The sequence below is a fragment of the Eleutherodactylus coqui genome, chromosome 2, assembly GCF_035609145.1.
Source record: "Eleutherodactylus coqui strain aEleCoq1 chromosome 2, aEleCoq1.hap1, whole genome shotgun sequence".
NCBI lineage: Eukaryota > Metazoa > Chordata > Amphibia > Anura > Eleutherodactylidae > Eleutherodactylus > Eleutherodactylus coqui.
Window position 1 is genome coordinate 107,355,303 of NC_089838.1, and position 25,793 is coordinate 107,381,095.

A 25,793-nucleotide genomic window follows, 5' to 3' on the forward strand; every position below is an offset into this window, starting at 1 on the left:
CATCCAGAAATGTGTAAAAATAAAAAAAATATATATACTCACCTTGTCCCGGTAGACGGAGTTCAGGGCGGCCGGCTGGCAGTGGGTGTGAGTGGGTGTGAGTGAGAGCTGCCCCTGATTGGTCCCTGCGCTGAGCCAATCAGAGGCAGCTCTCACTCACACCCATTCATGAATTCATCTCTCTCTCCCTCTCACCTCCCCGATCTCCCCCGCCGCAACTCCCCTGTCACCCGCGCCGGCCCCCGAATCTTTAGAGACGAGCGGGTAGATACTCAGCTAAGGCACTCCCTTCTCGAGTAATGTGCCTTAGCGAGTATACTCGCTCATCTCTACAAAGGACCTTATAAGTGGGATTGCATGAGATTTCCTGTTTGGATGCTTTTTAGCGTAATTGCAATAGCTGTATAATTTAGAACAAACAAATAAATATTGCAGTGTCTGCTGACCTAAATGATACCAATTTCACACTGTATATACAAATACAATGTCAATTCACAAATATAGTAATTACATTGTGTTCAAATAAAACACAATTTATGAATCTCATTATTCTTCCTCCTCTCCTCATATACTAGGAATTACCTAGTAAAGTTATGTAAACAGTTTCCCAAATGACACAGCTGAAGGTGCACCTTTTGTTTTCCCTTATTATTTTACACACCAACATTAATCTCCAGAAAATTACAGAGGACACTTTATTTGTTTTCACTAAATTAATCAGGTTCCATCCATGATGCCATCAGGAGTATATAGACTTCTATAAAGGAGTCTGTTCACTGGTGTGTTAGCAGATCGGCTGAGAACGACGTTGATGACCTGCAACTATGACTGAGGTTTGAATCCTGTTCATGCAATTTGACTATAGTGTGCAATAATGTTTATTAATTAGATCTAGAGTTACAAGTTATGTAACTCATATTACCGGGGTTCTGATGAGATATTATTATATGACCTCAGATATGAAAACTTCATTTACAATGAATAACATGTATTTATGTGAACTAGTTGAAGGGGGTAATAACACGTTATTATGTCAGCATACAACTGTAGTATACTATATAATGTATCGCTAATGTGAAAGATGTGATTTGGAGACACTACTATATATGTCTGTGATATAGTGTATTATTATTGAAACATCAATTTTGGTTAATTTACCAAAATACAATTCCTAAATGTTCTTGGAATTCAATATTATTCATTCCTTATTTGCTCCATGAACACGAGAAAGACCTGGATATACTGATTATAAGGACGTTAAGTAGCAGTACTCAATACCATGCAGCGGCTGCAAATATGATTCTAGCATCTATAAAAGAGAGATAGAAACTCATAATACAAATGTGATATTATATTACCCCTCTATACATCTTTGGAAAGACCACTTCTAGAATATGCTATTTAGCTTTGGGCTCCATATTGTTTAAAGGACATAGAGGAGCTGAAGAAGGTCCAAAGTAGCATTACTAAATAATTACAAGTAACGGGAAGTTTGTCCTATAATGAGAGAATGAAAATAACCAATTTTACCTTGGAAGCAAGATGCCTATGGGCTCGTTTACATGGGCACGTAAATACATTTTGGGCACGTAAATACCAAAAGACAGATCTTCTTTTAGACAGCTTTCATAATAGTGTAGTGCCAGTCTACTTTTCCATGGCCTACCCTGTATATTTGATATTTGTTAAATCAACCTTTTTTTGTATTTTTTGCTCTTGTATTAATTTCGCATTTATAATTATGAACAAGTACTATGTGAACAATGTAATAATAATTTGCTTTATACTGGCTTAGTTCTTTAACATGCACAGAATATAATCAATAATAAGTAGTTTTATTAACCTCAAGACTTTAATTGAGCTATAATACGAGACATAGGCAATGGGCTGGAGTTGCATAGTTTCTGGGTGAAAAAAGCAGAGAATTTTTGCGATGCTTCTTAGGTTTGACATTTTCAATGAGATCACAGTCTGTTGTTAATGTAGGATTTAACCCTCTCCAATCCACTGAATGACATGTGAAGACATTATGATTTGAGGCTGTACAGCTCCGATGTTGGAAGACGTCCGTCGGGGTTCTCTTAGTGTATATTGCCAGCCTCTCTGCTGTCGAAGCCTATCTAACCACCTCATGCAGTACTGGCTTTAGCCAGCATATAGCACAGAAAAAGGGTAAGCCCCCTAGGAAAACCAGGATACAAATTGGATTGGAAAGGGTTAAAAGGATAAGATTTGAAAAGTCTCATTGGTGATTGTTGTGAACTCTGATGTGAATGCACCATTATTTTTGCCATAGCTTGTAGAATACTAAATAATTATAATCTTGACTATGATTTCTTTTTCATTCTAGTTTATGGATCATGATTACCCTATTGAGTTCTCTGACCAGAGAGAGCGCTCACTTTCACTAGCATACACCTCAGTGGAACTTGAAGAACAGATCAGGCCAGCACTCAATCCGAGAAAAGTCATTTGGGATAAAACAAAACACTGCTGTAAAAGTAGCCCAGGGAAATTAGGCAGATTCTTATTTGACCTTTTCCCTGTGCTTACTTGGCTTCCAAACTACAAAGTTAAGGAATACTTGCTAGGTGATATTGTGTCTGGAGTCATAGTTGGAATTGTTACCATTCCTCAAGGCATAGCCTATTCACTATTGGCAAGTCAAGATCCAATTTATGGTCTATACAGTAACTTTTTTTGTGGCATCATTTACTTCCTTATGGCTACATCTCACCATAATTGTATTGGTACATTTGGAGTACTGTGTCTTATGGTAGGCCAGTCTGTGAACAAGCAGCTCATAGCTGCAGGCTTTCCGGAAGATGGTACCAGCATATTAAATTCAACGCTTTCCAGTAATGAAACTTTATGTGATCGAGGCTGTTATGCAATTACGGTGGCTACATCTTTAACTTTCATGGTTGGAATTTACCAGGTAAGTTGGAGATTCCTAATGTCACATACTATGTCATTATCTAATTTCAGCTGATACAACATGTGGACCCAAGTTAAAGCGACCCTCCTGTACTGGACAAACAAAGATGGCCGCACCGCTTCTTTGACTACCTGATGGACACTGTGTATCAGTATGCATTGGTAGTCTAAGACACTACATGCTGATGTGACTGGCCAGCACTGCTCTGTGGGCAGCACTGGTTAATCAAAGCAGATGTAGTGTCTTAGACTAATGACGCATACTAATACACGGTGTGCATCAGATAGGCAGAGAAGCTGATGCGGCCATCTTTGTTTGTCCGGGACTGGAGGGTTATTTTTAGTACTGTACAAGAAAAAAAAGTCTACTTTCAAAAAGTTAATGTTTGCCTTGTAAGGCCAGATTCCCATATTACTGGCTATCTATTGGATTTGTCCTCCACCATTGTAATGAAACTCTGCAGGGAAACTAATAACCAGAACTTTTCCCATAGCTTTCTATGGAATCACTCATAGCATCTGGCACATCAGTTTAAATGTTGAATAGCTGCCTGTGCCACACAGAGAAATGCTGCATTCAGCGTGGACATGAGAGTGGTGCACAAAGTCCTTGAAAATGTCATCAGTCGAGTTTGGCTCAGGCATAAGACAACTGGCCAGACACAGCTGATATATATGAATTCAGCCCTAGAGCCCTAATTGTAATTTTGTAAGCAATTTTCTTGTACAGCACTTTGCAGCAAGTAATCAAAGTGTCACAAAAATGCATTTACCTAATGGTTGCTGATTTTCAGTTAATAATGCCTCTTTGCTGTTTTAAAGCATCAAGCTGTTAGAAAGTTGGTGCAGATAACTGCCTGATAAGTCAAAAAGTAACATTTGGAATGACATATCCAGAACCCTACTAAGAGTTTGAAGTACAATGCAAATTAGATTTTCTTATCAAATGTCATCCAAATTAACGTGATCTATAAATGATAGGACACAAATTGCTAGATTAAAAAAAAGAGAATTGAAGCGTGTCTGAGTTTTCAAAAAGTTTTCAACAAGTTCTCCTTACCCTCTCATTTGCTGCTGCTTGCACCCTGCTTTATGTCTGTAAGTTCTGATTTTCAGGTTGTCTTCCCCATTTTTATGCTGTTCTGCTGTTTGCAATCCACTTTTAGGCAGGGGGGTGTAGGAAACATATTATTCTGTCAGTTGTTCCCTGCCTTGCATTTCCTTGACCTTACTTCTCAAACTGCATTGCACTGCTTCTCGTCCAAACAGCAGAGAAGCAGCATCTGAATGCTCAGCACTAGAGATGAGCGAACGTACTCGTCCGAGCTTGATACTCGTTCGAGTATTAGCGTGTTCGAGATGCTCGTTACTCGAGACGAGTACCACACGATGTTCGAGTTACTTTCACTTTCATCTCTGAGACGTTAGCGCGCTTTTCTGGCCAATAGAAAGACAGGGAAGGCATTACAACTTCCCCCTGCAACATTCAAGCCCTATACCACCCCCCTGCAGTGAGTGGCTGGCGAGATTAGGTGTCACCCGAGTATATAAATCGGCCCCTCCCGCGGCTCGCCACAGATGCGTTCTGACAGAGATCAGGGACTGTGCTGCTGGTGCCGGAGCTGCTATAGGGAGAGCATTAGGAGTTAAACGGTCCTTCTTAGGGCCACATCTAACCGTGTACAGTAGTGTGGAGGCTGCTTTTTGCAGTGTTGCACTTTTTTTTGTTTTTGTATATCGGCCGTGCAGAGCATTGCGTCCTGCAGTAATTTTACATTGTCCAGGGCCAGTAGTGGTGAGGCAGGGACAGAAGACATATTTAGTGTATATAGGCAGTGGGCCTTTCCAAAAACATTTGGGAAAAAAAATCTATTTGGGCTGCCTGTGACTGTCCTCAGTGTACTGGGTCTCTGCTGGGGGTAGTTGTCCTAATTCATACGCAGCCAGCTAAGTGTTACAGCAGGCTTGCGCAAAATTCTTTCCTGCCTCTGTGTTGCCTCTTACATCACCGCTGTATTCCTGTCCACAAGTGTACTGGGTCTCTGCTGGGGGTAGTTGTCCTAATTCATACGCAGCCAGCTAAGTGTTACAGCAGGCTTGCGCAAAATTCTTTCCTGCCTCTGTGTTGCTTCTTACATCACCGCTGTATTCCTGTCCACAAGTGTACTGGGTCTCTGCTGGGGGTAGTTGTCCTAATTCATACGCAGCCAGCTAAGTGTTACAGCAGGCTTGTGCAAAATTCTTTCCTGCCTCTGCTGTGCGTTCCGTAAGGGAAGTCAGCCTCCAACCACAGGCCAATAAGTGGCACATTTAATTACGGCGTTCTGTTTCTGCACTACTGGTAATACAGCATGCTGAGGGGTAGGGGTAGGCCTAGAGGACGTGGACGTGGGCGAGGACGCGGAGGCCCAAGTCAGGGTGTGGGCACAGGCCGAGCCAGTGCGGTGGCCAGGGGTAGAGGCAGGGCCAGACCGAATAATCCACCAACTGTTTCCCAAAGCGCCTCCTCGCGCCATGCCAACCTGCAGAGGCCAAGGTGCTCTAAGGTGTGGCAGTTTTTCACAGAGACGCCTGACGACCGACGAACAGTGGTGTGCAACCTTTGTCACGCCAAGATCAGCTGGGGAGCCACCACCACCAGCATGCGCAGGCATATGATGGCCAAGCACCCCACAAGGTGGGACGAAGGCCGTTCACCGCCTCCGGTTTGCAACACTGCCTCTCCCCCTGTGCCCCACCCTGCCACTGAGATCCAACCCCCCTCTGAGGACACAGGCACGAGTGCCTAACGGCCTGCACCCACACCCTCACCTCCGCTGTCCTCGGCCCCATCCAGCAATGTCTCTCAGCGCAGCATCCAGACGTCGCTAGCGCAAGTGTTTGAGCGCAAGTACGCCGCCACGCACCCGCACGCTCAAGCGTTAAACGTGCACATAGCCAAATTGATCAGCCTGGAGATGCTGCCGTATAGGCTTGTGGAAACGGAGGCTTTCAAAAGCATGATGGCGGCCCCGCGCTACTCGGTTCCCAGTCGCCACTACTTTTCCCGATGTGCCGTCCCAGCCCTGCACGACCACGTCTCCCGCAACATTGTACGCGCCCTCACCAACGCGGTTACTCCAAGGTCCACTTAACAACGGACACGTGGTCAAGCACAGGCGGGCAGGGCCACTATATCTCCCTGACGGCACATTGGGTGAATTTAGTGGAGGCTGGGACAGAGTCAGAGCCTGGGACCGCTCACGTCCTACCCACCCCCAGAATTGCGGGCCTCAGCTCGGTGGTGGTATGTTCGGCGGTGTATGCTTCCTCCACTAAACCACCCTCCTCCTCCTCCTCCAACGCAACCTCTGTCTCACAATCAAGATGTGTCAGCAGCAGCACGTCGCCAGCAGTCGGTGTCGCGCGGCGTGGCAGCACAGCGGTGGGCAAGCGTCAGCAGGCCGTGCTGAAACTACTCAGCTTAGGAGAGAAGAGGCACACGGCCCACGAACTGCTGCAGGGTCTGACAGAGCAGACCGAGCGCTGGCTTTCGCTGCTGAGCCTCCAACCGGGCATGGTCGTGTGTGACAACGGCCGTAACCTGGTGGCGGCTCTGCAGCTCGGCAGCCTCACGCACGTGCCATGCCTGGCCCATGTCTTTAATTTGGTGGTTCAGCGCTTTCTGAAAAGCTACCCACACTTGTCATACCTGCTCGGAAAGGTGCGCCGGCTCAGCGCACACTTCCGCAAGTCCAAGATGGACGCTGCCACCCTGCGGACCCTGCAACATCTGTTTAATCTGCCAGTGCACAGACTGCTGTGCGACGTGCCCACACGGTGGAACTCTACGCTCCACATGTTGGCCAGACTCTATGAGCAGCGTAGAGCTATAGTGGAATACCAACTCCAACATGGGCAGCGTAGTGGGAGTCAGCCTCCTCAATTCTTTACAGAAGAGTGGGCCTGGTTGGCAGACATCTGCCAGGTCCTTGGAAACTTTGAGGAGTCTACCCAGATGGTGAGCGGGGATGCTGCAATCATTAGTGTCACCATTCCTCTGCTATGCCTCTTGAGAAGTTCCCTGCAAAGCATAAAGGCAGATGCTTTGCGCTTGGAAACGGAGGCGGGGGAAGACAGTATGTCGCTGGATAGTCAGAGCACCCTCCTGTCTATATCTCAGCGCGTTGAGGAGGAGGGGGAGGAGCATGAGGAGGAGGGGGAAGAGACAGCTTGGCCCACTGCTGAGGGTACCCATGCTGCTTGCCTGTCATCCTTTCAGCGTGTATGGCCGGAGGAGGAGGAGGAGGAGGATCCTGAAAGTGATCTTCCTAGTGAGGACAGCCATGTGTTGCGTACAGGTAACCTGGCACACATGGCTGACTTCATGTTAGGATGCCTTTCTCGTGACCCTCGCGTTACACGCATTCTGGCCACTACGGATTACTGGGTGTACACACTGCTCGACCCACGGTATAAGGAGAACCTTTCCACTCTCATACCCGAAGAGGAAAGGGGTTCAAGAGTGATGCTATACCACAGGACCCTGGCGGACAAACTGATGGTAACATTCCCATCCGACAGCGCTAGTGGCAGAAGGTGCAGTTCCGAGGGCCAGGTAGCAGGGGAGGCGCGGAGATCAGGCAACATGTACAGCGCCGGCAGGGGAACATTCTCCAAGGCCTTTGCCAGCTTTCTGGCTCCCCAGCAAGACTGTGTCACCGGTCCCCAGTCCAGGCTGAGTTGGCGGGAGCACTGTAAAAGGATGGTGAGGGAGTACGTAGCCGATCGCACGACTGTCCTCGGTGACGCCTCTGCCCCCTACAACTACTGGGTGTCGAAGCTGGACACGTGGCCTGAACTCGCGCTGTATGCCCTGGAGGTGCTTGCTTGTCCTGCGGCTAGCGTCTTGTCAGAGAATGTGTTTAGTGCGGCTGGGGGAATCATCACTGATAAGCGTACCCGCCTGTCAACCGACAGTGCCGACAGGCTTACACGCATCAAGATGAACAAAGCCTGGATTTCCCCAGACTTCTCTTCTCCACCAGCGGACAGCAGCGATACCTAAGCAATACGTAGGCTGCACCCGCGGATGGAAGCATCGTTCTCTATCACCATCAAAAACGGGGACCTTTTTGCTTCATCTATCTGTGTATTCTATTCATCCTCCTCCTCCTGCTCCTCCTCCTGAAACCTCACGTAATCACGCCGAACGGGCAATTTTTCTTAGGCCCACAAGGCTCAGTCATATAATTTTTCTAAACAATTTTTATACGTTTCAATGCTCATTAAAGCGTTGAAACTTTCACCTGAACCAATTTTTATTTTAACTGGGCTGCCTCCAGGCCTAGTTACCAATTAAGCCACATTAACCAAAGCGATTAATGGGTTTCACCTGCCCTCTTGGTTGGGCATGGGCAATTTTTCTGAGGTACATTAGTACTGTTGGCACACCAATTTTTGGGGGCCCTCGCCTACAGTGTAATCCAATTAATTTTTTGCCCACCTGCATTAAAGCTGACGTTACCTCAGCTGTGATGGGCAATGCAATGGGATATATTTATGTACCGCCGGTGGCTTCCTGGCACCCACCCATGCTGTGGGTCCACAGGGAGTTGGAACTGCATGTGTCCACTTCTAAAGAACCCCAGTCTGACTGGGGCATGCAGTGTGGGCCGAAGCCCACCTGCATTTAATCGGACGTTACCTCAGCTGTGATGGGCACTGCAATGGGATACATTTATGTACAGCCGGTGGGTTCCAGGGAGCCACCCATGCTGTGGGTGCACACGAAATTCCCATTTCGGAGTTGTACCTGCCTGTCACTATTTATAAAAAACCGCAGTCTGACTGGGGCTTGCAGACACCTTGACAGAATGAATAGTGTGTGGCACATAGGTTCCCCATTGCTATGCCCACGTGTGCAGCTGCTGATGGAGGTGGAACAGGATTATATTTCTCATTGCTTCTGTACAGCATTGTGGGCTATCGCCACGCCCCTTTTAAAGAGGGTCACTGCCTAGCCGTGCCAACCCTTTGCAGTGTGTGCAGGGACACTTTGGTGTGCGCTGTGGACACTGGGTCATGGGGGGGGGGGGTTGGGCAGCATGTAACCCAGAAGAAGTGGCAGTGGAGTGTCATGCAGGCAGTGATGGTGCTTTGTTGGAGGTAGTGTGGTGCTTAGCTAAGGTATGCATTGCTAATGAGGGCTTTTCAGTAGTAAAAGTTGTTGGGAGGGGGGGGGGCACTCTTGCCGCTATTGTGGCTTAATAGTGGGACCTGGGAACTTGAGATGCAGCCCAACATGTAGCCCCTCGCCTGCCCTATCCGTTGGTGTGTCATTCCTATCACTTTCTTGAATTGCCCAGATTTTCACAAATGAAAACCTTAGCGAGCATCGGCGATATACAACAATGCTTGGGTCGCCCATTGACTTCAATGGGGTTCGTTACTCGAAACGAACCCTCGAGCATCGCGATTATTTCGTCCCGAGTAACGAGCACCCGAGCATTTTGGTGCTCACTCATCTCTACTCAGCACGCTTTTCCAGGATGATTCAGAGACATTCTGGCCAAATGGTTAGTAAACCCACTGTGATGCGTGCACAGACACATACACAGACACTATAACAGCAGAAGAGATAGTGGAGATCTGTTAGCCTACAGCCTTTGAGTGCACAGGAGCCTTCTGTGAAGATAGCAACAGGCGGAGGGGCTAAGGAAATGTCCCTGTGTCCTTTCTACTTCAGAAGCTCTGTACCTAATGTTACAATAGATTGCAGAGAAGCTAGAAGAGATACCCCTACTGGAAGCCACTTCAAACATGATCCACAGTCATAAAGCAACAACATTTTTAATGCAAGTATATTACAGAAATAATGAAACTAGTAGCTTGTGTACTAAGCAAGCATAAGTTGCCTGAAAAGTTAGTGGCCCTTAAGCTGCATCTGCACGGGCTACAAAATCTCTCTACAGTGTGAGGCCCATGGTTTCCAATGGCTTCTTTCACATGAGCAATGTCTTGTAGCCCATGCGGATGCAGCCTTAAGCAAGTAAAAGTAATAGTGGACTAAGTCACAGTAGAGATGTCGGTTAGTGCCTTCTGACATGCTGGATTATATCTATAAGCAAAGACAAGCTTTGTATGCTAATAGTATTTAGAGACGGAGTCAACATTAACCCCTTAAAGGGGTTGTCCCGCGAAAGCAAGTGGGGTTAAGCACTTCTGTATGGCCATATTAATGCACTTTGTAATATACATCGTGCATTAAATATTGGCCATACAGAAGTTATACACTTACCCCCTCCGGTGCTGGCATCCCCGTCTCCATGGCGCCGACCAAAGCCTTCTTCTGCCTGGATTAGACGCGCCGGAGGGGGTAAGTGTATAACTTCTGTATGGCCAATATTTAATGCATGATGTATATTACAAAGTGCATTAATATGGCCATACAGAAGTGCTTAACCCCACTTGCTTTCGCGGGACAACCCCTTTAATGTTTTTCAGTACATTATATGGTGCATTAAATAGTACCATAGAAAAAATACAACTCGCCCCGCAAAAAACAAGCCCTCATACAGTTATGTCGATGGATAAATAAAGGAGTTACAATTTTTTAAAAGGGGGAAAGAAAGAACGAAAATTTTTTAAAAAAGGGCTGTATCCTTAAAGGGGTTGTCCCGCGCCGAAACAGGGTTTTTTTTTATTCAATAGGCCCCCCGTTCGGCGCGAGACAAACCCAATGCATGTGTTAAAAAAAACAAACGTTTAGTACTTACCCGAATCCCCGCGCTGCGGCGACTTCTTCTTTACCTTACTAAGATGGCCGCTGGGATCTTCACCCACGATGCACCGCGGGTCTTCTCCCATGGTGCACCGTGGGCTCTGTGCGGTCCATTGCCGATTCCAGCCTCCTGATTGGCTGGAATCGGCACACGTGACAGGGCGGAGCTACGAGGACCAGCTCTCCGGCACGAGCGGCCCCATTCACCAGGGAGAAGACCGGACTGCGCAAGCGCGTCTAATCGGGCGATTAGACGCTGAAATTAGACGGCACCATGGAGACGAGGACGCTAGCAACGGAACAGGTAAGTGAATAACTTCTGTATGGCTCATATTTAATGCACGATGTACATTACAAAGTGCATTAATATGGCCATACAGAAGTGTATAACCCCACTTGCTTTCACGGGACAACCTCTTTAAGGGGTTAAAGAGGTTGTTTCATGAAGACATTTCCTTTCTATATGTCCTGTTAGTGTATATGAATGGTATAAAGGGAGTTTCACACTTGGTCCCCCCCTCTATTACCTAGATCAAAGAGGCACTAACAAAGCTCTCGCATGATGCAGAATAAATGTTGATTTTTATCAGTGACAGTGATGTTAACTGCTATCAATAATTTTTCATTGAGTGTTTTTAGCACTTTGTGACATCTGATGTACATGTACGTCAGATATGCATGGGGTGTTTTTAGAGCAGATTTGGGAGTCAACCCAGGGTGGTGTGTGCTTGTGTGTGTGTGTGTGTGGGCGGGGGGTGGATGTCAATTATAGTTAACACCTGCAATTGGAGATAGCTCTGATCCCGGCCCTTAACATTTTAGATGCCATAGTCAGCACTGAAAATAGCATTTAAGTTGCTTAACAGAGGGAGAACTTTTGTCTCATGTCCAAATTGCTATGTGCTATTCACTTGCCTGTGGCAGGACTTAATACAATGCTTGTAAAAGTACAATATACTGCAATAGTAAAGTCTTGTAGTATATTGTACAAGTGATAGGACTTCCCCACATGAGACATCATTAGTGATGTCTCGTAAACTGTCTGGAGCTTCTACATTAGAAGCTCATGTGACTTGTTTACGGGACATGAATGGGCCAAAAGACCTGGTGACATCATGAATGGACAACCCATTTAAAAATATTTTATAAAAGTATTATGACACAAAAAAATTATAGCTATATAATCAAATTGACCCTCAAAATAAAGATAACATATCATTGGCTTGCAGCTGAGCTGTTGAGATGTGTCCTCACACAGCTTCCTTACTGCCAAGCAGAATCCAAGGGAATCCAAAACTCTCCCTCCCAGGAAGTATCACCAAAGTTAAAGGGGAATTAGAGATCCTGGAGCTCATAGACAGACTCTGCTCTCTAGAGACAGGCACCCACACCTCACTGGGGTAAGTGATCAGCAGAGCGCCCTCCTCAGAAGCTGCCACTCAGCCCACCTTCCCCTTCATGATCCTGATGGAAGCGCCGCTCCGTCCTGCAGTCAGTGAGGCCTTGAAACCTAATACCAGCACAGTGAGAGATCCATAGGGAGACCTTAGGAGCCCCCACTGATAACTCTACTCACCATCCCTCTCTATTTAACCCCAATTTAAGCCAATCTCTGCCACTGGATTCCGAAGAGGCCCCTTACTTGAAACATAATTCTTCCCAGCACAAGTTTGGGGTGATCACAGGCTATACCTCCTGCTACTGGGATGATTTGACTGTCACCACCTAGTTCTAAGCACTGGGAATGAAACTGGGAGCTGTAGTCACCCTCTTTTATCACAGCTGTGATACTAATAAGTCCTCTGAGGTCTGAGCCCTAACATATCTCATCTTATTTCCCCACATTTCTGCATTAAGGGCCGATGACTCTTAAAGGGACAATGGAAAAATTACTAAGATGAATAACTAATCTATATGCAACCTTCACAGAGACTTCAGCTCAATTTCTACAGATCAACTACAAAATGGTTTAAACAGGCAGAGACAAAAGCAAGGATCCAGCAGGAATGTCAAAAATAAATAAAAGTCAATCTGAAATTGATAAATACTTAAGAAGAAAGCGCAATTTCCCTGCCGCACAAAGAAATAAAACACTATATAATGCACTACAGGAACAGGGTCTAGATGAATCTGACATGGAATGTGCCTCCACTAACTCCAACTCCAACTCTGCAATCTGCATGACAACCCAGAAGTCTCCTCTCCAATTCTCTGGGAATTGCATAAAGCTTTTATTAGGGGGGGAATGGGTAGCCTCAGGCACAAGAGTCAAAAGACAGAGAGATTTGAAAATAAACTCTCTCCAAGGTCAAATCTCTAGCCGAGAAAATGTCCATGAGTTGTGACATCATAACACATTTCAAAGAACAGAGATAAACTAAATAATATCTTAAACATAAAATCATCTAAAACTTTCTTCTCCTTCAAATACAAAATTTACGCTCATGGAGACAAAGGCTCTAAACCCATGTCAAGACTTAAAAATACAGAAATAAAAAGCTTTTATTTATAAAAAAAAAGTCTTCTTCAGGAGACACAGTCACATCTACAGCAGAGATAGCCATGGAATTCCGAGCTTACTACAAAGCCCTGTACAACTTGGCTGATGATGAACCAATAGACGTACATAATACAGCCCCCCACTGCTACTTTCACCTACTTAGACTTCTTTGCACTACCTGCTCTAACCACTCACTACTACTGAAGTGGCCCAGGCCCTCTCCTCCATCTCCTCCATCTCCAACGGGAAAAACCCAGCTCCAGATAGACTACCAATTTGCTATTACAAAAAGTTTTCTAAAATATTTTCTTCTAGCTAATAAATAAATAAAAATAACATGCTTGTGGTCAAAATTCAATTTCCTAACAATGCAAAATCTTCTTAAAGGTGCTAGAGTCACTAGTAGAGATGAGCGAGTATACTCGCTAAAGGCAATTGCTTGAGCGAGCATTGCCCTTAGCGAGTACCTGCCCGCTCGAGACAGAAGGTTCGGGTTCCGGCGGCAGGCAGGGAGCTGCGGGGGAGAGCGGGGCGGAACGGAGGGGAGATCTCTCTCTCCCTCTCCCCCCCCCACTCCCTCCTGCTGATAGCTGCTACTCACCGCTCCCCCGCGCCGCCACCCGAACCTTCTGTCTCGAGCGGGGAGATACTCGCTAAAGGCACTGCTCGCTCGAGCAATTGCCTTTAGCGAGTACACTCGCTCATCTCTAGTCACTAGCTTAACACAAACGAAATCATTTTTCCCCAAGGATATCACTTAACCTTATAGAAACATTACATATCTATAAGTCACTTAAGAAATTTCAGGCCTTATTCCACAACAAAATAAGAGACCGACTTTGGTTCGAAACTTACCTTACCCTCCCGGAACTAAAAAACTCATGACATGCTTATACAAAGGATTATTACTTGAATCGGTTTATCAGGGAATGGGAGAGGGATTTAGCCTTTCTGGCATCAAATAAATGAACAGAGAAATACAATATGATCAACTACTCAACCATCTTATTTCGCTCCCTCGACATCTCCATACAACTAATTTTTACAGCAGCAAAACTCTTTATCCCTCAGTTATGATGAGATACCACCCCACCATCTCTATTTCAATGGAGAGATAAGATCTAAGAGATCACTGCCTGAGATTCTGGGATGAGATCAAATTTTTTGACATTATGGTAACCATGGTCAAATCACTTAGAAAGACATCCCAATTAGATAACCCCCGCCTTTTCACCTCTTGAATGTCACCTAAATGACCATCCTCTAATTTTCTATTTGCTATAGGTTATACGAGTTAATTCTGTTGTTATACTCCAACCTCAAGAACACTGCTATATCTGATTTAACTTTCTTAGGAAAGACTCCGTTTAGTCTTAATCTGATGGGGATTTTCCATTCATTGCCTTGCCATATATAATTGAGACCTGCGAATCTTCTTTGACGAATTTAGATTGTGTTTATGTGTATCATTTTCACTTTATTGTAATTCTTTCTTCTCAATTAATAAAAATGAGATTTTTTGAAAAAGATAAGATGTCATTATTGTTACACTGTCTACGCCAAAAAAGGCGCAAATGTGTTTTTTCCCATTTCTTCCCACTGAAGTATATTTTCAAATTTCTCAGTATATTGAAAAAGTCAATCCCCTCACACGGCTATTGTGAGGTACTGAGGGGTGTAGTGGTGGATGGTCGCTACGTCGCCCCTCGGTTCTGGTATTATGCATAAGGGGACTGGAGGAGGGTCATGTCTCGTTCCCAGAGACATAAGAAACCAGGAGCGTAATGTGGTCTCCAGCAAGCAGTTGCTGGAGATCTGTTGTTTAAAAATATCCGGGCCGGGGTTTTTTGGAATGGATGGCAGGTTGGTAGTGAGGCTGTCCATTCCACCTCCTCCACTCCAGGGTGTGGGCAAGGCCAATCAGCCCAGGTGCTGAGGCTGAGCCAAACTAAAGGTGCCTTTAAATAGCAGGTGCACGGACACAGAGGGAGCTAGGATGGCTGCTGGACCCTGGCTTGGAGGGAGAAGCCCTGCTGTGCTCTGCACCGGCTAAGTGCGACCTGAGCGCTGGGCTCTGGACTATTGCCTGTTTACCTGATATCTGGGTTATGGACAATTATTTGTTTGCCTGAAGTTAAAGTTGGACTTTTTATGTTGCTGGTATAAAAATAAACGCAGGCCATGCCTGTTCTTGGACTGCATCCGCTGGTGTTCCGCTCTGTGTATCATGAAACCCACATGCCTACCGAGCTATATCCCCACACTATGTAAAAAAAAATGATGTGTTGAAAGCCGGAGGGTGGACTAAAATGTAAAATAAAAAATGACCATGTCTTCAAGAGAAAAAGGTCCATCATGAGCAACATTCCAAGAACCATAGCTTTTGTATGTTCCTGTTGACAGTCATACGAGGTCTTGCTTTTTCCAGTGGAATAATTTTAGGGTACGGTACATATAATTTCTTTATTAACCTTTGTTACATTTTTAGGAGAGGAGGAGGAATGGGAAAAAATAGTAAACCTACTATTATTTTTTGACTTTTTTATTGCATGTGCTTTGCATTATACCTTACATGAACCATGTATAGATCCTTACTTCCTTACTAGAGATGAGCGAACATGCTCGTTTAGGGCAATTACTCGATCGAGCATCACTTTTTTAGAGTAACTGCCTAATCAGGCAAAAAGATTCGGGGGCGCCGTGGGTGAGCAGGGGGTTGCGGGGGGGGGGGGGGGGGGGGAGTGGGGGAGGGGGAGAAAGAGAGAGCTCCCCCCTGTTCCCCCCTTCTAACCCGCGCTCCACCCCGCCGCCCCCCCGAATCTTTTCACCCGATTAGGCAGTTACTCGAAAAAAGCGATGCTCGATCGAGTAATTGTCCTAAACGAGCACGTTCGCTCATCTCTAATCCTTACAATTGCTGCAAATCCCAATACATCTATGTTTATTTCATATAGTGCCATTTTTGCATAGTCAAAAACATGTTTAAAAAATATATTTCTGCCACAGCATTCCAAGAGCCATAATGTCTTCACTTTTTCACTGATGCATCCAAATAGGGGCTTCTTATTTTGCAAGACAAGTTGCAGTTTTTATTAGAAAAATTTGGTGATATGCAGAATTTATTCAATGACTTTTATTATTTTTGGGGGGCACGGGGAATATAAAAGAATAGAATATCTGCTGTCACATTTTCATACAAATAATACAAATTCTACAATATAGTACAAATATACTAAATACTATACTATATACTACAATATAGTACAAATTCTACAATATTAGTATTACCCTGAGGTACTGCGGTTGCTATTGATTGTGGCATTTGAGGGGTAGCATTACAGCAATGGAATAGTACCGCAGTTCTCAGGAAGGTCCTGATGTTCTGCAGCTGCCAGTGCATGCTGGGAGTTATATTTCTGCAGGGGAAGTGGAAGACAATTGCAGGATTTGGAAATGCAAAATTGAATGTGTTTAGACTAAAGTAAGTTTTCTATGGAGGGGACTGGAACACTGTCCTGCTAAGTTTCTAGGCAGCCTTAAGCCAGCTGCACAAAGGAGAGCTGGGAACCCTGGCTGACAACCCCACATTCCTACAAATTCTGTATTGAAGAGGACTGTGGATGGTTGCCGCTTGTCATGCACAGTGCAGATTTTTAAAAATATATATTTGTATTTCCTGCACCGTTGCTAGATGGGCTGCAGGTTGGATGGCCTCCATTGACTTCAATGGAGGCTATCCGTGCAGATTTTGCAGCAAAATAGAGCATGCTGCGAATTTTCCTCCACTCACAGATTTGTTTCTCGTGAGTGTGAAGAAAAAAGGGAAAGTACATACCTTTCAATGTATGTGATTTGCCACAGAACCTCCATGCGGATGCCAACCATGGATTCCGCGATAGGAATCCGGTTGTGGTAAGCCGGCCTTAGCTTGCTGCCAAGTGGCCTTTTCTCCAGTATTCTCACTGTACCATTGTTTATTAGACTATCTTTCGTTGTGAGATCACTGCAATCATGCTCTAAAGCAAGCTTCAGAATATGGGTGGGCAGAGGGGTCATGCTACTTGTCGACAGCATCACATTCACACCTACCCTGCAGCAATAAGCTACAAACTAAGAGGAAGAGGGCCGCTTCTGGCAATGTCCAGGGCAGGAGGTGCCGATCTAGGATGCAAGCGGCCAGATGTAATCATATCATCATGCCACTTTCACCCTTGTTGGTTCTCTCTGGGTGCACTGCTCTGCATGGTTACAGGTGGATATACTGGCATCCAGAAGAGCTTGTGAGCTGCAGGGAGAGGCTTCTTCATTTTGGTCCACACAGAGGGATTCATCACTTCCCCAATGGGCCAATCTGGACATGGTTTTGAATGACCAGCATGTAATACTATTAAATATATATGGCTGGCTGCAGCTTCCACTTAGTGATAACCGCTCATTGCTGGAGGACCCATGGTGATTAACGGATGGACAGGCAGGCTTCAATTTAAGGGCTCAGTCAGACGAGCGTTTTTTCGCGCGATTTGCGCATGCGCTGCGCGATTTTATAAAACCATTGCTTTGCAATGGTATCGGACACATGAGCGCTTTTTATGCGCTCATCCGATAAATTATAGAACAGAAATCGCAGATCGCACCTATCTGCGATCTGCGATTCCTGTTCTCTTCTCTATATGTGCTCAATGGGGCCGGAGGCAGCAGCGCCGACCCCATTGAGAGCATATACTAGACAAATCATTCTTCTCTGCCACAGCTGTAACAGCTGTGGCAGAGAAGAATGATGCTTGCCCATTGAATTCAATGGAGCCGGCAATACAGCCGGCTCCATTGAAAGCAATGGGCTGCCGGCGATTGCACGATGAATTTTCGAGAAGGGCTTAAAAATATAAGCCCTTCCCGGAAATTCATCCAGAAATGTGTAAAAAAAATAAAAAAAATATGTACTCACCTGGTCCCGCCAGCCGGAGTTCAGCCGCGTCTGGCCGGCAGTTCTCCTGAACTGCTCTGAGTAGTATTCAGCAGCCGGGGCTTTAAAATCCCCGCCTGCTGAATGAGCTGCCTCTGATTGGTCACCAATCAGAGGCAGCTCTCACTCACACCCATTCATGAATTCATGAACGGGTGAGTGAGTGCTGCCTCTGATTGGCTCAGCGCAGGGACCAATCAGGGGCAGCTCTCAGCTGACTGACATGCGCTGAGCCAATCAGAGGCAGCACTCACTCACCCATTCATGAATTCATGAATGGGTGTGAATGAGAGCTGCCTCTGATTGGTGAGAACTGCCGGCGGCCGTGGCTGAACTCCGTCTGCCGGGACCAGGTGAGTATAAATATATATATATATTTTTTTTACACATTTCTGGATGAATTTCCGGGAAGGGCTTATATTTTTAAGCCCTTCCCGAAAATTCATCGTGAGATCGCCCGCAGCCCATTGCTTTCAATGGAGCCGGCTGTATTGCCGGCTCCATTGAATTCAATTCGCTGGACAGCTCTGGCCCGTTTCTAATGAAACGCAGCTAGGAGCAGTTTTTTTGGGCGATTTTTCGGCCTCAGTCGCGCGATTTGCGGATGCGCATCCATCATGCGATCCGCAAATCGCGGGAAAAAACGCCCGTGTGACAAAGGCCTAAAAATGCATTGTCTTCATGAAAAAATCCCTTGAATTTCATCATTTTTTACTTAACAGTAGGGACTCCAGTCTCTGGGTGTAGCTTTGTGTGACAACAAGACCAGTCTAATGAGGGCTAGCCCAATAGAAGGCAACAATAAGTATGTGAAGAGACTTGCAAAGGATTGGGTACTCACCGGCAGCCCGGTGATAATATTTGAGGGGCCCCTACCACAATTATAGACTGAAACAGTTTAGCAGTTTTGCATAGGGTTGAAAGTGCATAATAGGTCATCATAAAAAGAACAATTCAAATATGTTTGTACGAAACAATGTAAATAATGACATCACTAATTTACCCATTGAATTCTACAATTTATATACATGTCTTAATTAGAGATGATCGAGTATACTCGCTAAGGGCAATTGCTCGATCGAGCATTGCCCTTAGCGAGTACCTGCCCGCTCGGGAGCGGCGGTGGGCGGGGAGCGGTGGGGGAGAGCGGGGGGAACGGAGGGGAGATCTCTCTCTCCCTCTCTCCCCCTCGCTCCCCCCTGCTGACTGCCGCTACTCACCTATCACCCTCGCCAGCAGCCAAACCTTCTCTGCCGAGCGGGGAGATACTCGCTAAGGACAATGCTCGATTGTCCTTAGCGAGTATGCTCGCTCATCTCTAGTCTTAATATATGATGTGTTTATATTTGTGCAAAAATGTTGTTAAAATAATGCTGTTTTCCTCCCCATTGTATAAATAATATGTACTTGTAAATACCTTTTCTGAAGTTTTGATTTCCCCTTTTTTGCAGATACTTATGGGACTCTTTCGTCTCGGTTTCATCTCCATGTATTTATCTGAGCCCTTACTGAGCGGCTTTGTTACCGGATCTTCACTCACCATCCTAACCTCCCAGATGAAATATGTTTTAGGCTTGAAGATTCCTCGCCGTGATGGTACAGGGTCCCTGATTATGACGTGGATTGACGTTTTCGCAAACTTACCAACCACCAACATTTGTGACTTAATAACAAGTGCTGTTTCGTTAATTGTTTTGATACCTGTCAAAAGTCTTAATGATAAATATAAGAGTAAGCTGAAAGTCCCAATTCCAGTAGAGCTGTTTGTTATCATTGTGGCTACTTTGGTTTCCCACTTTTTAAATTTCAATGGCAAATATAAATCATCAATTTGTGGAACTATCCCTATCGGATTTAAGCCTCCAAAAGCACCTGAGTGGAGTTTAATTCCAAAAATTGCAACTGATGCAATCCCCATTGCAATAATTGGGTTCGCAATGACAGTATCTCTAGCTGAAATTATGGCTAAAAAACATAGCTATACCATCAGAACCAACCAGGAGCTGATAGCTATAGGCATGTGCAATTTGATCCCATCTTTCTTTTACTCCTTTGCCACCTGTGCCGCCCTAGCCAAAACTCTACTTAAAGAGTCTTCTGGTGCCAATACACAGCTCAATGGTATTGTGACTTCCATATTATTACTTCTGGTACTGCTAGCTATTGCCCCACTCTTTTACTCACTGCAAAATTGTATTTTAGGAATTATCACAATTGTTAGCCTTAGGGGTGCATTTATGAAATTCGGAGACACACCAAAAATGTGGAGAATTAGCAAAATAGACACAGTGATCTGGTGGGTCAGTATGTTGGCTTCTGCCTTGATTTCAACCGAGATTGGGCTGTTGGTGGCTGTTTGCTTTTCTATGCTCTGTGTGATATTCCGTACGCAGAGGCCAAGGGCTACTCTTTTGGGCCAAGTCATTGGGACAGAGATCTATGAAGACCAGTTTAAATACAAAGAGCTGGACATTGTGCAAAATATCAAAATATATCGCTTTGATGGTTCTTTGTACTATGCCAACAAGGATTATTTTAAATCTTCCTTGCATAGCAAAACTGGCGTTAATCCATCGTTAGTGACAGCATTACGAAGGAAGGCCAAAAAGGAAGAAGATGATGCCAATGCACAAACGAAATGCAATTTTTTTTCAAAGTTCAATGTCATTAAAATAGTACGTAAACCTAAAAAATCTATTGATACGTCCATCCCAGAAATCAATATGCATTCTCTGATAATTGACTGTGGTGCCATGCAGTTTGTAGATAGCGTAGGTCTCAGTGTACTCAAAGAAGTTCGCAATGACTATGAGGCGATTGGTATATTGGTGTTTCTTGCCAACTGTAATCCTTCAGTCCGCAGCTTACTTCACAATGGCGATTTTTTTAGGCGTGAACATAGCAGTGTTGGCGTGATTGCATTCTATAGTGTCCATGACGCAGTCACATTTGCCCAGAAGACCTTCCGAAAGAAAGCAAGGTTATATCAAATAAAGAATGCCGAGTCCTTCTCAGCTGATGTTGATGAAGGCAATGAAGAAACCAAAGAATAAAGCCTCATGTCCACAGGGACAGATCCGCAGCGGGTCACCCGCACGTGTGATCTGCGCCCCATAGGTATGCATTGGACAGCCGCAGATATTTAAATACCTGCGGATGTCATTTTCCCCTGAGGCGCGGATTGCTTGCATGGGAAAACACCCGCAGCATGCTCCATTTTAGTGCGGGTCTCCCGCGGGGACGGCTCCCGCAGGCTTCTATTGAAGCCTATGGAAGCAGTCCGGATCCGCGGCACACCCGCCGCTGAATTCCTGCTCTCCTGCATGGAAGTGCGAGGGAGCAGGAGTTCAAAAAAAAAAAAAGAGTGCACAGCGCATATGCGCGGCATGCTGCTGGCGTGCCGAGCACATCCGCCAGGCTGAAGAAAAAAGATCCGGCCGCGACGGAAGGCAGATCCGCAGCGTCCGGACAGGTAAGTAATTCTTATTCTTAGGCCGCGGGAAAGGAGAGACCCGCTGCAGGACTCTGCATGAAGAATCCGCGGCGGGCCTAAAACTTTTTTTGAGTTTTTAATTATGATTGCCTAGCCTATAGCAAACATTACTATTTTTTGCATTCAGTAATGCAAAGACAAACAAGAATGAAAACAAATTATACAAATGGTTGTTACAAACTTTTATGACATAGGAGATGCCTTTAATGTTTTTATATAGATATATTTATAAATGACCACCCATTTAATAAACCTAACGTGTGTTTTAATTAAAAATGCCTGTTTCCTAAAAGTTCCATCTGCTAGACTCTCACCAATTTGAGTTTTAACCCAAGTCCGATTGATCAGCATATTTGCCAATATTTGAATTCTGAATTACAGGACATTTGTAAACTCACCCAGAAAAGCACCAAATATTCCAGTACCCAAAAGGATATGAAATCTGCCCTTTTTCTGACATGGCTCATTGTACAGTCCTGCAAAAAACATGATTATAATGTGCCATATACTCATAATAGTAAAACCTCTTTAAATAATTGCTCTGGTCATGAAGACTGTCCTGGCGCATAAGGTTTACTATTAGAGATGAGCGAACGTGCTCGTTTAGGACAATTAGTTGATCGAGCATCGCTTTTTTTCGCTGCCCACTCGGGCAAAAAGATTCGGGGGGCGCCGGGGTGGTGCGGGAGGTAGCAGGGGGGAACAGTGGGGAGCTCTCTCTCTTTCCCCCCACTCCCCACCGCAACCCCCCGCTCACCCCTGGCGCCCCCCGAATCTTTTTGCCCGATTAGGCAGTTACTCAAAAAAAGTGATGCTGGATCGAGTAATTGCTCTAAACGAGCACGTTCGCTCATCTCTATTCACTATGCAACAGTATGAGGATTTCTGTATTTACCGAATGAAGCAAATTTGTTTGCAATTTCTTTTATATATTTATTAAATATATGTAAAAAAAAACAGGTATGAATTATATTTACACAACTGGAAATAAATGTTAATTATTAATTATAAATGTGACTTTATGATACATTATTTGTTAATGTTCCTTTAAGATTAGATTATGATTATATTGAGACATACACTGAATTTACATTTAAGAGCCCTTTTACACAGGATGACTGTTGGGTGCTTAAAGGGGTTGTCTCACGCCGAAACGGTTTTTTTTTTTATTCAATAGGCCCCCCGTTCGGCGCGAGACAAACCCGATGCATGTGTTAAAAAAAAAAAACGGGTAGTACTTACCCGAATCCCCGCGCTGCGGCAACTTCTTCCTTCTTCTTACTTACCTTAGTAAGATGGCCGCCGGGATCTTCACTGTGAGGTCCATTGCCGATTCCAGCCTCCTGATTGGCTGGAATCGGCACACGTGACGGGGCGGAGCTACGAGGAGCAGCTCTCCGGCACGAGCGGCCCCATTCAGAAGGGAGAAGACCGCACAGCGCAAGCGCGTCTAAAATCGCCAGAAGAGGCGATTTTAGACGGATCCATGGAGACGAGGACGCCAGCAACGGAGCAGGTAAGTGAATAACTTCTGTATGGCTCATAATTAATGCACGATGTACATTACAAAGTGCATTAATATGGCCATACAGAAGTATATAACCCCACATGCTTTCATGAGACAACCCCTTTAAGTGTCAAACAGTCGTGCCAAAGATTATCGCTGCTGTGCTTTCACATGGGAGCAGTAATAGCTTACTGAATGGAGGCAGAGCACACGGCAAATCTCTTTCAGCTGCCCACCTCCATTCAGAGTAAACAGGCAGATGAAAGACTGCCTGTTCACATGGGATGATGATTATCAGTTTTTTATGTTTGCATAAAATGAACGACAAATGATAAGAAAATGAACTATCATTCACTTGAACTATCATTGTTCAATAGTTGGTCGTGCTTGCATTAAACAGTAATCATTCAGTGTAAAACATTGGGGAAGAAAACAAACAAAGTTCTGCTTTTATGATCAACAGAGCCAAATCTATTATGAAAATAAAGCTATAATATCTTAGGTCAATCTCACACAGGTGTTTTTTACAGGATAAAAGGCCTCCATTGATTTCTCAGACGAGTGTTTTTAACCCTTTCCAATCCACTGTCTGACATCTTCAGACATTCTGATTGAAGCCTGTACAGCTCCAATGTCGGAAAACGTCTGACTGGGTATTCTTACTGTGTATTTCCAGCCACTCTGCTGTCGGAGCTTCTCTGGCGCATCACATACTGCAGTACTGGCTTTAGCCAGCAGATGGTGCCATTGTATAAGATCAGAAAGAGAAAGCCCCCTAGGAAACCCTGAATCCAAAATTGGATTGGTAAGGGTTAAGGGCTCTTTCCCACGAGCAGATATATGGTGACAGCATTTTTATGTTCTCATGCCTGCTCCGTATAAGCACCTGAATGGGCGTTTTTTCATGATCACGGCAAGCATTTTCTCATCCATTCACATGACCGCAAGTATCGTTTTTATAGCGGAGTGTGCACTTGCTGAATAGAAGGGAAACGTTTGTTTAAATTGTTCAAAATGATAAAGCTCTTGCTCCATAATGGAGCACATTGTGCGTTTCAAAGAATGCTGAGATGGGCAACAGAAGTTGCCCACAGTGGAACGCACGTAGCTTTCCATACAGCAGCAGCAATGACGCAGAATGGGCCACGCTGGATGTGACGTTCGTATTCAGGGATCCCCATGACGGCGGTATGCGCGGTATGAGGTTGCGGTGGGGTGGATACAACTAAGACAAGAAAGGTAATACCAGAATATATATAAATGTGTATAACTTTGTCTATGCTTGAAAAAGGCGCTTCAGGCGCAGAAACCCCTTGCATGTGAAACATTGGCAACCTTGATTTACACTTTTTTTAAGACTGCCAGATCTGATTGTTTATTGTTTTGTCACTGTGATTTTAACTCCTGGTTGTGGGGACATTAAATGGTGTGAATATCAATTCTTTTGGAGCGCAAGAGAGTTTTTTTTTACCTCTATGGCTCTCTGGATTTAACCCTCCTACCTTGGAGTGTTAGGGAACACTCTCTGCTGCCGCCTGGGACCACTGGAAACAGAGGACCTGGGATAAGCGTTGATATTGACAACTACACCTGGACCTCATGTGCCGAGTGGTTAGCCCCTCCATTGGGGGGTCCCCGCTTGGTGCCAGGTGAGTCAATCTGCTTAAAGGGGTTGTCTCGCGGCAAACCTCAAAATTTTACCTTACCCCATTCCCCCTGTCACCCCCCTGGCATAAAATAGCAAATTAAAGCGGTTTTTAAACCGCTTGCTACTCACCGATCCGACGAAATAAGGACTTTAAAAAATCTTCTCCCTAAGATGGCTGCCGGTCCTTTCCCAGGGATGCACTGCGGTTTTCTCCCATGGTGCACCGCGGGTCTTCTCCCATGGTGCACCATGGGCTCTGTGCGTTCCATTGCCGATTCCAGCCTCCTGATTGGCTGGAATCGGCACACGTGACGGGGCGGAGCTACGATGACGACGCGGTGAGCAGCTCTCCGGCACGAGCGGCCCCATTCACCAGCCAGAAGCACGGACTGCGCAAGCGCGTCTTAAAATGCCAGAAGACATCAGAATTAGACGGAGCCATGGAGACGGGGACGCCAGCAACGGAGCAGGTAAGTGAATAACTTCTGTATGGCCAATATTTAATGCACGATGTATATTACAAAGTGCATTAATATGGCCATACAGAAGTGTATAACCCCACTTGCTGCCGCGAGACAACCCCTTTAAGTTTTTATAAGATTCGATATATCCATCTGGTGCTTTCCCTAACTCTGCAATTTTCAAACGCTGTCTGCTCTATCATATTGCATTTTAATGCAACTCATCACTCATTGCAATGATGGAGTGCATTTTAAAATGCTGTCAAATGCGTTTTAAAATGCTGTTTCAAAAAACACACCGTTTTTAGAGATGCCTGTGTAAGAGAAGCCTAAGGCTAGGCCTACATGATGATTTTGGTCACAACAAAGTCTGTGTGGCCAAAGTTCGTAGTATATTCCTACAACCTCTCAATGAAATAGAAGTCAATGCAGTCGTGTTGTGACTCACAAGTATCTACGACCCACAGATCACAAGAAATCCAAAAATATAAATAGCAAAGTCACAGGGTAGTATAGCAATCT

The 25,793-nt window shown here is 45.1% G+C and overlaps 1 protein-coding gene across 1 annotated transcript; it reads left to right on the top strand.

Moving 5' to 3' along the window:
- The first annotated feature begins 746 nt into the window (after positions 1 to 746).
- LOC136611601 (sulfate transporter-like) lies at positions 747 to 22,317 on the top strand. The gene is made up of 3 exons (XM_066591317.1): positions 747 to 833; positions 2,351 to 2,938; positions 19,614 to 22,317. Exons 1-3 carry the CDS (start codon positions 825 to 827, stop codon positions 21,213 to 21,215), a joined length of 2,199 nt encoding a protein of 732 aa, XP_066447414.1. The 5' UTR covers positions 747 to 824; the 3' UTR covers positions 21,216 to 22,317.
- The last annotated feature ends 3,476 nt before the right edge of the window (positions 22,318 to 25,793 follow it).